This window comes from Brassica rapa, chromosome A03, assembly GCF_000309985.2.
Source record: "Brassica rapa cultivar Chiifu-401-42 chromosome A03, CAAS_Brap_v3.01, whole genome shotgun sequence".
Taxonomy (NCBI): domain Eukaryota; kingdom Viridiplantae; phylum Streptophyta; class Magnoliopsida; order Brassicales; family Brassicaceae; genus Brassica; species Brassica rapa.
The window spans coordinates 8467117-8478340 of record NC_024797.2 but is presented as its reverse complement, the minus strand read 5'-3'; the positions used below and the strand labels follow the sequence as shown (position 1 = coordinate 8478340).

At 32.3% G+C, this 11224-nt stretch overlaps 2 protein-coding genes across 3 annotated transcripts; one reads left to right on the top strand and one right to left on the bottom strand.

The window, feature by feature from the left end:
* Positions 1–132: 132 nt before the first annotated feature.
* Positions 133–4115, top strand: LOC103857540 (nitrate regulatory gene2 protein). Its single transcript, XM_009134747.3, has 6 exons — positions 133–1284; positions 1490–2405; positions 2497–2678; positions 2755–2978; positions 3057–3390; positions 3483–4115. Exons 2-6 carry the CDS (start codon positions 1538–1540, stop codon positions 3942–3944), a joined length of 2070 nt encoding a protein of 689 aa, XP_009132995.1. The 5' UTR covers positions 133–1284; positions 1490–1537; the 3' UTR covers positions 3945–4115.
* Positions 4116–4398: 283 nt separating this feature from the next.
* On the bottom strand, positions 4399–7426 carry LOC103857539 (solanesyl diphosphate synthase 3, chloroplastic/mitochondrial). Of its 2 annotated transcripts, none has more exons than XM_009134746.3 (11): positions 6997–7426; positions 6496–6594; positions 6293–6373; positions 6130–6201; positions 5911–6042; positions 5730–5816; positions 5556–5627; positions 5393–5478; positions 5135–5267; positions 4861–5049; positions 4399–4786 (listed from the first exon to the last, which is right to left on the bottom strand). In XM_009134746.3, the coding sequence occupies exons 1-11, from the start codon at positions 7141–7143 to the stop codon at positions 4607–4609; spliced, it is 1278 nt and encodes a 425-aa protein (XP_009132994.1). In that variant the 5' UTR covers positions 7144–7426; the 3' UTR covers positions 4399–4606. The 2 variants fall into 2 exon arrangements, with proteins under 2 accessions (XP_009132994.1, XP_018513432.1); XM_018657916.2 differs by having other exon boundaries at positions 6496–6597; positions 6997–7422.
* Between the last annotated feature and the right edge of the window lie 3798 nt (positions 7427–11224).

Here is an 11224-nt window from a genome sequence, read left to right as displayed (position 1 = left end):
GACCAAACTTGATGATTAAGATACCCTTCAATTTCATCACAAGCCATAAACACAAAGCCATCAACTTTGTGACCAAGTAATACTGCTTTTGGATATTATTCAATTATGTATAATGTGGTTTTTGGTTGTCTTAGTCTATACTGTCATTGTATAGTCAATCTCTTAGGATGCTCTCTAGTCTATATCTCTCTTTCTATCTGCCTAAGTGTAATCTTGTCACCTTTGTCTCTTTTCCTCTTTCTTTTTCTCAACTTTTACTTGTACAAATAGTTGCGAACTCCAAACCTTTTTGGATAAACAAAAGTTTTTTTTTCTCTTTATTGTATATATAAAGGCGAATATACCTTTCTAACAAGGAAGAAAATAAACAATTACCTTATACCCTTAATGTTTACATGTGAATTTGGACTTTGGAGGACCACACTTTTATTGAAGTTATCTGATCCTAGTAGTAGTTAAATACAATTTGTTCCTCCATCATGTTTTCTCTTTGCATTCCAACACTTTACAAGTAGAAAGCATGCAAAAAATTTTGAGGAAAGTTTTGGAATGCAAGAGAAACGATGTTTTAGAAATAAAATCATTTTTTCACAGATTTCTTAGAATTACGGAAAAATGTATAGAACAATCAGAATGAGTGATAGTACAAAATTGATTTATGAATTAGTGTTTTATCTCTCTTACATGTCAGCACTTTATGAACGTCACTGATGACCCTAAAGACATGGGAACACAAATGAAAAAAACAATAGTTAAACCAGAAAAGAGTAAGCTTAGGAGGCTCAAAACAGTTCCTTCTTGTTTAAGTTTAGTTAGCTGTTTAAGCTCCCCCAACTTAATCTTTGCCTTTGATCATGTTTGGTCACTTTAATGGATATACTTTCTTTTCTTTTTTAAATATTGTCGGATTGTTCACTTAGTACAAAATGAAAAAATAAAGTATTATTTATACAGCAAATATTTTTAACAAATGTCATTGTACCAGGTTCCATGTCAGTATCCATCTCTGCTAAAAAACATATAAAATATTCATGCCAAATTAATTTCTTCACACTCACTCACTCTCTCTCTCTCTCTCTCTCTCTCTCTCTCTTTGTTTGGTTTCTAAATTGCATCGTTTTTCTTACTGTTTTTGAGCTTTGGACCAAGCTTTGACCTTTTGTCGAAACTGCTGTTTCCATGAAGATTATCTCCGCGAACTTGCTTTCTTCAGAGAAATGGCGTTGAAGGGTTGAAAGAAAGGCGCTTCCTTTTCGGAGATAAATCATTCGCGGAGCTTCGTTGGTATGTTCTCTAAAGCACATTTGAGATCTTAACTAGCTGTAATCTCTTTAGCCACTTTTATGCAAGTGACAACCCACAAAAACAAAAAAATATAAAAAGGAGAGCACTTTGTGTTCACTGATGAATCTCTAGATTGAAAAGCTTAGCCCTTTTGTTTTTGAATCGTTTGTAAACAAAGAGTTAACTTTGACATTCTCTGTTTCAGAATTTAAGTGATCTTGCGAAAGGAGAAGACTTTGGTTGTGGGGAAGAGATGGGGTGTGCTGCTTCAAGCATAGACAATGAAGAAAAGGTGTTAGTGTGTAGGCAGAGAAAGAGGCTAATGAAGAAGTTATTAGTGTTCAGGGGAGATTTTGCAGATGCACAGTTGGCTTATCTTAGAGCTTTGAGGAACACTGGTGTCACTCTCAGGCAGTTCACTGAGTCTGAGTCCTTGGAGCTTGAGAACACTAGTTATGGCTTAAGTTTTCCTTCTCCGCCTCCTACATTGCCTCCTTCTCCGCCTCATCCTCCTACCTTGCCTCCTCCACCACCTCCTCCTCCTTTTAGCCCGGATTTGAGAAAGCCTGAGACTGATGAGGAAGAAGAGGGTGCTGCAGAGATTGATGGTAATGTTGATGGGAGTGGTGCAACTCCTCCACCTCCATTGCCGAACTCTTGGAACTTGTGGAACCCGTTTGAGTCACTAGAGCTGGATAGCCATCCAAATGGTGATATTGTAGCTACACAAACTGACCTGAAGAAGAAACAAAAGATTCAGCAAGCTGAAGAGGAGAACTGGGCAGAGACGAAGACTGAGTTTGAGGAAGAAGATGAGCAACAAGAAGCAGTTGATTTAAGTGTTCAGCAAATAGAAGCCGTTGGTGGGTCTGATGTGAAGAAGCCACGGCGTCTGACGTTTAAACTTGAAGAAGTTATGGACGATAACTCATCGATGACAAGCTGCTATGGCAAAGATCTGGAGAACACTGATTGTAGGATCAGGAGGACCTTAGAAGGGATCATCAAGGAGTTGGATGATTACTTTCTTAAAGCATCTGGTTGCGAGAAGGAGATTGCTGTGATAGTGGATATCAACAGCAGGGATAGTGTTGATCCGTTCAGGTATCAGGAATCAAGAAGTAAGTCTCTTATTGCTTCTAAATCTTCAAGATTTTTGGATGTTGGACCAACCAGAGATGCTGATTTATAATACTTATGTGGTTGGTGCAGGGAAAAGAAGTAGCTCTGCAAAGGTATTCAGTGCATTGTCATGGAGCTGGTCCTCAAAGTCTCTTCAGATGGGGAAAGATGCTACAACAAGCGGTACTGTTGAGCCCTGCAGGCCTGGAGCTCACTGCAGCACACTTGAGAAGCTATACACAGCTGAGAAGAAACTTTACCAGCTCGTCAGAGTAAGAGCTAGCTGATCCAACTCTTTCAGTGTTCGTTTTTCAAAAATGAAATGCTAAAGTCTTGTTCTCTAATCAGAACAAAGAAATTGCTAAAGTGGAGCATGAGAGGAAGTCTGCGTTACTGCAAAAGCAAGATGGGGAAGCCTATGATTTGAGCAAGATGGAGAAGACTCGCTTGTCTTTGGAGAGTTTGGAAACCGAGATTCAGCGTCTAGAAGATTCCATAACTGAGACATGCTCATGTGTGCTGAACTTAATCAATGAGGAGCTGTATCCTCAGCTCGTTGCTTTAACCTCCGGGTAAACTCCATAACCACTCTTTTGCTGACCATTACTTGTATAGCTTCTCAACATTCATTTGGTCTTTAATACACGCAGACTAGCACACATGTGGAAAACAATGCTCAAGTGCCATCAACTCCAAGTTCATATATCCCAGCAACTGAACCATCTTCAAGATTACCCGAGCATAGATCTCAGTTCGGAATACAAACGCCAGGCGGTTAATCAACTAGAGACCGAGGTTACTAGCTGGTACAATAGTTTCTGCAAGTTAGTAAATTCTCAGCGAGAATACGTGAAAACACTCTTTACGTGGATCCAACTTACTGATCGCCTCTCTAAAGAAGACAACCAAAGAACCAGCTTGCCTGTTGCTGCTCGTAAGCTCTGCAAAGAATGGCAGCTTGTCTTTGAAAAGCTCCCTGATCAGGTTCCTATATCACTTGCAACTTATATGTATTTTTCTTGTTCTTGGCTCCATCTCTTTAATATATTCAAATGCAACTGTATTCGGTTATATAGGTAACCTCAGAGGCCATTAAAAGCTTTCTGATGGCAATCAAATCTGTTATTAATCAACAAACTGAGGAGTACAACTTGCGGAGGAAATGGAATAAACTTGAAACAAGGCTGGAGAAAGAGCTAGTTTCACTAGCTGAGATGGAAAGAAGGCTCGAGGGTATGTCAGCAATGGAAGAGGACGCAAACTCAACGAGTCTGGGGTCTAAGCATCCGTTGTTAATCAAACAAGCCAAGATCGAAGCCTTGAAAAAACGAGTGGACGTTGAGAAAACCAAGTACTTGAACTCGGTTGAGGTCAGTAAGAGAATGACACTGGACAACCTCAAATCAAGCCTTCCCAATGTCTTTCAGGTGCTGACTGCTCTGGCAACTGTCTTTGCCAAAGGGTTTGAATCCATTCATGGACTAACCGCTACAGATGTTTCCAACACATCCCAAGATTCTGATGAAACTAAACCCTAAGAAAAAAAGCATGATTCTCTTCTTGAGCTCTTAGGAGCTTTAGCTTCTTGGTGTTTGTTACTTTCTTTGTGCTACATCCTACAGAGATGCGGTTTTTGTATATGAAAGACTATAGAGAATCTCATGTTTACAACTTTGTCCCCGTTCAAAATTGCATCAGTAGTTCTTCAAGATCCTCTGTCATCAAATCTGGATAGCGTACTATTGTGTTTATATATTATCAAGAACATAACAAAGAATGAGAATGATCCCTAAAGACCGTTATTAAAAAGCTTATATCACTTCTTTTTTTTTTTGTTCACTGTTAACTGAACAAAGATCATTCCAAATATTTGATCGAATCACTGTACTGAGATTACTGTATACTAGTACGGACGGTATGCTTCAGCTTCTGATGTTATTTAAAACGGTTAGGTCTGTTACAACACCAGACCTAAACCAAATTCACAAGAAATGGTTGAGAATCATTACACAAGTAGTGTCTACTTTCTCTCTATTTTTTCCTTGTATGTTGTTTATAATGAAAACCAACAACAAATTATTTTGTGAGACGAGTTGTACAAACACAAAATCCTACAAATGGAATGTAATGAAATTGAAACATTCTCATCATGTTATGAGCGATGCTTGCTGTATATTATAGAGAGCCCTTTTCTTTATCCTTACTTGTTTCTGGTGATGACTCTATGTGTCAAGTCAATAAGTGCCCGCCTCGATCTTTTGACATCTTCATCGTCTGTTTCAGGTAAAGACCCAATTGCTGCTGCTGCGAGATTAGCATGTTCCATAGCTAACTCTCTTGTCCTTTGTATCCCATTGCTCTTCCCAAGATACTCTAAAGCCTGTTTTGTTTTTACAGAACACAACATAAGAGACTTTGAAAATGTATTCAGAGATTTGTTTCTTTCAAACTTACAATGTCAACGTTCGTTGGATCTTTTTCAAGTTGACCAACAACATTGCGTAGTTGAGGAAACTCCTCCATGGCAAACAGGATTGGAGCTGTTATGATCCCATGTCGGATGTCTGATAACGATCCCTTTCCTAGAGACGCAGATGTGCCGGTGAAGTCAAGAACGTCGTCTATCAATTGGAACGCCAAGCCCTTCAAAAAATAGAAACTAATCAAACATTTGGACCAAGATGTTGCAATGGAGCCAACATTTTTAAGAAGATGATAACGAACGAACCAGATTCTTCCCGTATTCAAAAGCTAACATGGCAACTTCTGCTGATTGCCCAGCGAGTAATGCAACTGCTTTGCAGCTGTTTGAGATTAGTGATGCCGTCTTATAATACGTCTTCTGCATATAGTAGTCCATACTGTAGCCATAGAAAAAAAAAACAGATTTGCATGAACTGTTAAAATCATATCATAGAAGACTTGAGTAGCTTTTTCCTTATATAGCTGTATTTTAAAAGGAACGGAGAAAAGGAAGATTTTTTACCTATGACGCTGATCAGTTGTGCTAGTCATTTGCATGGTTTCACCGGTAACAAGATGTTCTACAACAGTTGCAAGCAACGATACAACCTACAATAAAGAGACCTATGAACAACCGTACCTTGAAGAAGTTTACAAATTGAGGGTAAGTTTCTTGGTATCCTTACCTCTGTGTTTTTAAGAGCAGCAAGAGCCACACAAGCCCGAGAAAGCAAAAAGTCTCCTGCTAATACCGATATCTACAAAGAAGTATATGGTGATCTTAATATCTAACTGTAGCATAATCGCCGAAACAAATTTGATCATGTCTTAGATGGTTGATGCTTCTGTCAAGTGAGTACCTTGTTACCCATTACAAAGTTTAAGGAACCAACACCACGCCTTGTATCAGCATCATCTAAGACATCATCATGCAGTAGGCTTGCAACCTACAATGGACCAAAGCATTAGTAACTAAAAAAAAAAAAAAGGATACTGAATCTTGATTTCAATGAGTGTGATAAGTAGAGAATAGTTACTGACATGTATCATCTCGGTGATTTCAGCAATACCCCGTTGCCTTACACGTAACTCTGATGAGACTACATCTGCTGATTCAGCAGCCAATGCTTCTGGTACACGTACATTCAGAGCAGTCGCCATCAACAGCAAAATCTATAAACATAATAAAACCAGACCTGGTTATGATACCAATAGAAAAAATGGTTTCAGGACATGATAACAAGAGAGTGTGGTCATTACAGTTGGACGAAACTGTTTGCCTTCCACACCCCTTTTGAAGAAGTATTCAGCCGCAGAAGCAAGCTTCGGAACCTATATAGCAGAAGTATATACAAAATTTTCTTCAGAACATCAAATCCCACAGCAAATGAAAATGAATGACACAAAAGAAAAGACCACATACCTCGGCAACTACCATGGCTCTCAACTTATTGCTAAGAAGTGACAACTCATCAGCCACAAGCGAAAACGGGTCAAGCTCCTCCTAGCAAAGGAAAAAAAAAAAACTTGAAATATATGTAAAGGTTTAACAAGAGAGGATCGTAATTAAAGCTCAACTACGTGATTCGAAGGAGATGGTAAACAGGGAAGCTAAGAAGATGAAACCTCAACAACTGAGCTGCTCTGGTGATAGAGATGGTGATGTACAAAACCACCAAAAACTGGAGATTTGAATGAATAAGTAGAACCTCTGCAAACGTAACCCTACTAAAACATCACAAAAGAATTAACACATTGGTTAGGTTCTATATAACACAAAATGAAGCTTTTAGATAAATGAATCCGTTTTTAATCATTTTCTTATCATGCATATACGGGTGGTCAACACAGAGCTGATGTATCTGAATAGTCCCATGAAATATGAAAATGGAAAAAAGAACTCTTTGGGTGCGACCATTCCGTTATTAGAAACTTTAAAGAGAACACTAGCTTTTTTGGGAGATTACTATATAAAAGACAACACCTTTTATTCATTAATCTCCATGGTAATGATTGTCAGATCACAGTAAAAAAATTGCACCTTTTCTAATACTCAAATCAGAATGAAACATATGCAATCAATCAATAATCAAAAAAATTCTGATAGAGAGAGAAAGGTGAGATTACCTTGTGTGTAGAAGTAGAGTCGGAACAAGAGTGACCCAGCTCGGGAATGATTGCGAGGAGGCGGTGAGAGGAGAGAAGTGACTGAGAGAAGCCGCGGTTTCTCAGAAACTTGGAAGAGATCCGAGAAATACCCCTCGTGAATAACATGTCTTTTTATTTACGGATCCAAAGGAAGAAATAAACAGAGAGGACGACGAGAAACCAAAGAGCTGAGCTGAATCTGAACAGAGGAGGAGAAAGGAGCCGACTTTGTTTTCGCTTATTCTTTCTTGTGAGAGTTTACAATTAAGAAATGGTTTGATGACGAAGTCGAATCTCAGCCATGAATTCGCAAAAATGAAAAATGAAAAATAAATTTTTGTTATTGAGAGAGATTTTGATTATTCCACTCAGACCGTCGACCGAGTTGCGACCGCCTTTTTAGGGCTTCTCTCCCTCCTCTCAGGGGTTTAATGCGCCTACTAGGGATTAACCCGGGCTACGCCCGGGATTTTTATTTTTTTCTAATTTAATTGTTAAATTATTTATATTTAGGGTATGATATATATTTATATAAATGTTAAAATGCATGTCATAATTAAAATTTATTTTTAAATTTTAACACGTTAAATTAACATATTTTTTACTATTTAAATATTTTTTTTTGTAATTTTATTGGCTATCTAGTTATCATATTTACCAAAACTATCTTTTGAGTGTTGGAATAAATGTTTTAGAGATTTTATTAAACTGCAGAGTATTTTCGGATCGACCACATGCTCAACATTCGATCGATCCGTAAAAAGATGATCGATCTCCTTGGCCAGGTAAGTACAATTTTAGCAAAAATATATTTTATTTTCAAATATTAAGTATATAACTATTCTTTTTAATATTTTTTTAATTGTATTTTTTGATTAAATTATTGTATTATAATGGCTATGTAAATATTTTTTGTGATGTTTGAATTTGTGTTGTTCGTATACTTAACATAGATGATATTGATGTTTAACAATTTATTGTTTTCTGGAAATAGAAAATAATGATATATCAAAACGTATCTAATACTTGTTAAATGATAGTATAATGTAAATTACATCCATTATTTGAAAATAACCATTTGTTGTTTTTATTTTTATTTTAAATCAGAAATTATTTTTATTTAAAAATATTATTCATATATAATATAATAGTTTAAGTTTGGAAGATTAATCTATATATATAAATTATGTATACTTTTTAAAAAATAATTTAAGATATTATATATTGAGTATATGAATAAAAGCTGAATTTCTTATCTTGAAAATCAGATATTTATATTTTTGTCTTCATGTTATACTCACCAATCCATCATTGATATTTATAACTCAGTATGTTTTTTAAAAAACTTAGTTTTAAGTAATAAACGAAATTAGTAAATTAAATTCATCACCTATAATGTTCTGTAAACTATATTTGAAAACTCTCTAAAATTATATTTTAAGCATAATATTATTATTATTTAATTTAAGTTATTTTAAACATAATATATGCTACACCAACTTAAATTATATTTACAATAGGACCATCCTAAACCGGTTAGTAAACCAAAAACAATACTAAACCAACATGAACCAATACCTGATTCGGCGAGGAAGGAAGTGTTTCGGGATAAACTTTTGAATGGTTATTAACTGAAATGGTTTGATCATGAAAGAGTTAGTATGAATATTAACAATAAAATTATGGATTAGATTAATTTACATTTGTAAGAATACCTTTGAGTCTATGAAAAGCAATTCAATTCCCATGAATAAGTTTAGCTTTTGGAAGTTGCGGGTTTCCCAACAATGAATCCACCTAACAAAAAGTTTGTTGTTATAAAAAAATCTCATTCAAGGTCATTAAAGGTTTCTGGGACGGCAAGAGTTGATGGTGATACCATTGTTTTGCTCGAGTGCTTTGAAATTTTCCTTCATAGTGTGAGGTTGATGTGGATGGAATAATGAGTTTTATAGGGACTTTCTTGATGTAAAACTATACATTTTTATTTTTTTTTTGTTTAATGTGGTATTTCCATTTTTATATAATTTACTACCATTTTAAGATAGAAGTACATTTTAAGATAGATGCTTAAATCTTAATGTATTTTTTCTATTTTTTAAAATGTTTATTTCCGTTTCTTATATTTTTATTTACGTAATATCTATATTTTATATTTTAAAATAGATATTTAAATATTAATGTACTTTTTCCATTTTTTAAATTGTGTATTTACTTATATTATATATTTTACATTTTAAGATAGATGTTTAATGTTTGATGAACTTTTTCCATTTTTAAAAAAATTGTGTATTTACTTATTATTACATATATAATTCATATATTATATATTTACATTAATTACTTATTGTTTATTTTCCTGTATATGTATTTCCATTTCTTGTACTTTTCATTTACTTAATATCTCTATTTTACATTTTAAGATAGATGTTTAAATCTTAATGTACGTTTTCCATTTTTTTAAATTGTATATTTCCATTTGTTATACTTTTTATTTACGTAATATCTATATTTTAAATTTTAATATATATTTTGAAATCTTAATGTAATTTCCCATTTTTTAAATTTGGTATTTACTTATATTATATATTTACTTATTATTTATTTTTCTTTATATTGTGTATTTCTATTTCTTATACTTTCTATTTGCTAATAATTTTATATTTTAAGATTGATTTACATTTTATGATAGATGTTTAAATACTAATGTACTTTTTCCATTTTTTTAAATTGTGTATTTCCTTTTCTTATACTTTCTATTTACTTAATATCTATATTTTACATTTTAAGATAGATGTTTAATATTTAATGTACTCTTTCCATTTTTAAAAATGTGCATTTACTTGTTATTGTATATATAATTCGTATATTTATATATTATAATATTTACTTATTATTTATTTTTCTATATATTGAGTATTTCTCTTTTTTATACTTTATATTTAATTAATGTCTATATTTTATATTTTAAGATAGATGTTTAAATCTTTACGTATTTTTCCATTTTTAATGTAAAACGGTAATGTTTAATAGAAGAACTTGGACAAATAGTCAAATAGTTATATTTATGTTTTTTTTTTCTTTTTTTTATAAAATGGTAATGTTACATTATGAAGATAACCCGTTTTTTTGGTGAACAATGGTAATCTTCCATATGTTTAATGTAGTTTTTCTATTTTTTTATGTTGTGTGTTTACATATTATTGTTATTTTTAAATGTAAAATGGTAATTTTACATATGTTTAATGTAGTATTTCCATTTTTTATGTTGTATGTTTACATATTATTTATTATTTTCGAAATTATATATAATATCTTTTTTACAAAATTGTAATGTTACATTATGCAGATAACTCTTTTTTTTTATAGTGAAAAATGGTAATCTTACATATGTTTAATGTAGTTTTTCCATTTTTTATGTTGTATGTTTACATATTATTTTCTTAAAATAAAAATGTAAAATGGTAATCTTACATATGTTTAATGTAGTATTTTCATTTTTATGTTGTATGTTTTACATATATTTATTATTTTCGAAATTATATATAATGTTTTTTGTTTTTTTATAAAACGGTAATGTTACATTATGAAGATAAGCCGTCTTTTTTTAAGTGAAAAATAGTAATCTTACATATGTTTAATGTAGTTTTTCCATTTTTTATGCTGTATGTTTACATATTTTTTATAAATTTTCGAAAATAAGTAATATTAAAATGTAAAACTATATTTTATGCCACGTGTCATCTTTCGGGATTATATTATATATTTACTTATTATTTATTTTTCTTTATATTGTGTATTTCTATTTCTTATACTTTCTATTTACTAATAATTTTATATTTTAAGATTGATTTTCATTTTAAGATAGATGTTTAAATACTAATGTATTTTTTCCATTTTTTTTAAATTGTGTATTTCCTTTTCTTATAATTTCTATTTGCGTAATATCTATATTTTACATTTTAAGATAGATGTTTAAATCTTAATATACTTTTTCCATTGTTTTTAAGTTGTGTATTTCTTTTTCTTATACTTTATATTTACTTAATATCTATATTTTACATTTTAATATAGATGTTTAATATTTAATGTACTCTTTCTATTTTTTTTAAATTGTGCATTTATTTATTGTTGTATATATAATTCGTATATTTATATATTTATAATATTTACTTATTATATATTTTTATATATTGAGTATTTCTCT

Bases quoted from the DNA above. Each gene is read 5' to 3' on its own strand.
- LOC103857540 (XM_009134747.3), top strand. From the start codon at position 1,538: ATGGGGTGTGCTGCTTCAAGCATAGACAATGAAGAAAAGGTGTTAGTG. The intron at 2,406-2,496 runs GTAAGTCTCTTA...TGGTTGGTGCAG, and splicing joins CAGGTATCAGGAATCAAGAA to GGAAAAGAAGTAGCTCTGCA. The intron at 2,679-2,754 runs GTAAGAGCTAGC...TTCTCTAATCAG, and splicing joins AACTTTACCAGCTCGTCAGA to AACAAAGAAATTGCTAAAGT.
- LOC103857539 (XM_009134746.3), bottom strand. From the start codon at position 7,143: ATGTTATTCACGAGGGGTATTTCTCGGATCTCTTCCAAGTTTCTGAGA. The intron at 6,043-6,129 runs GTAATGACCACA...TTATGTTTATAG, and splicing joins GCAAACAGTTTCGTCCAACT to ATTTTGCTGTTGATGGCGAC. The intron at 5,268-5,392 runs GTAAAAAATCTT...CTATGGCTACAG, and splicing joins ACAACTGATCAGCGTCATAG to TATGGACTACTATATGCAGA.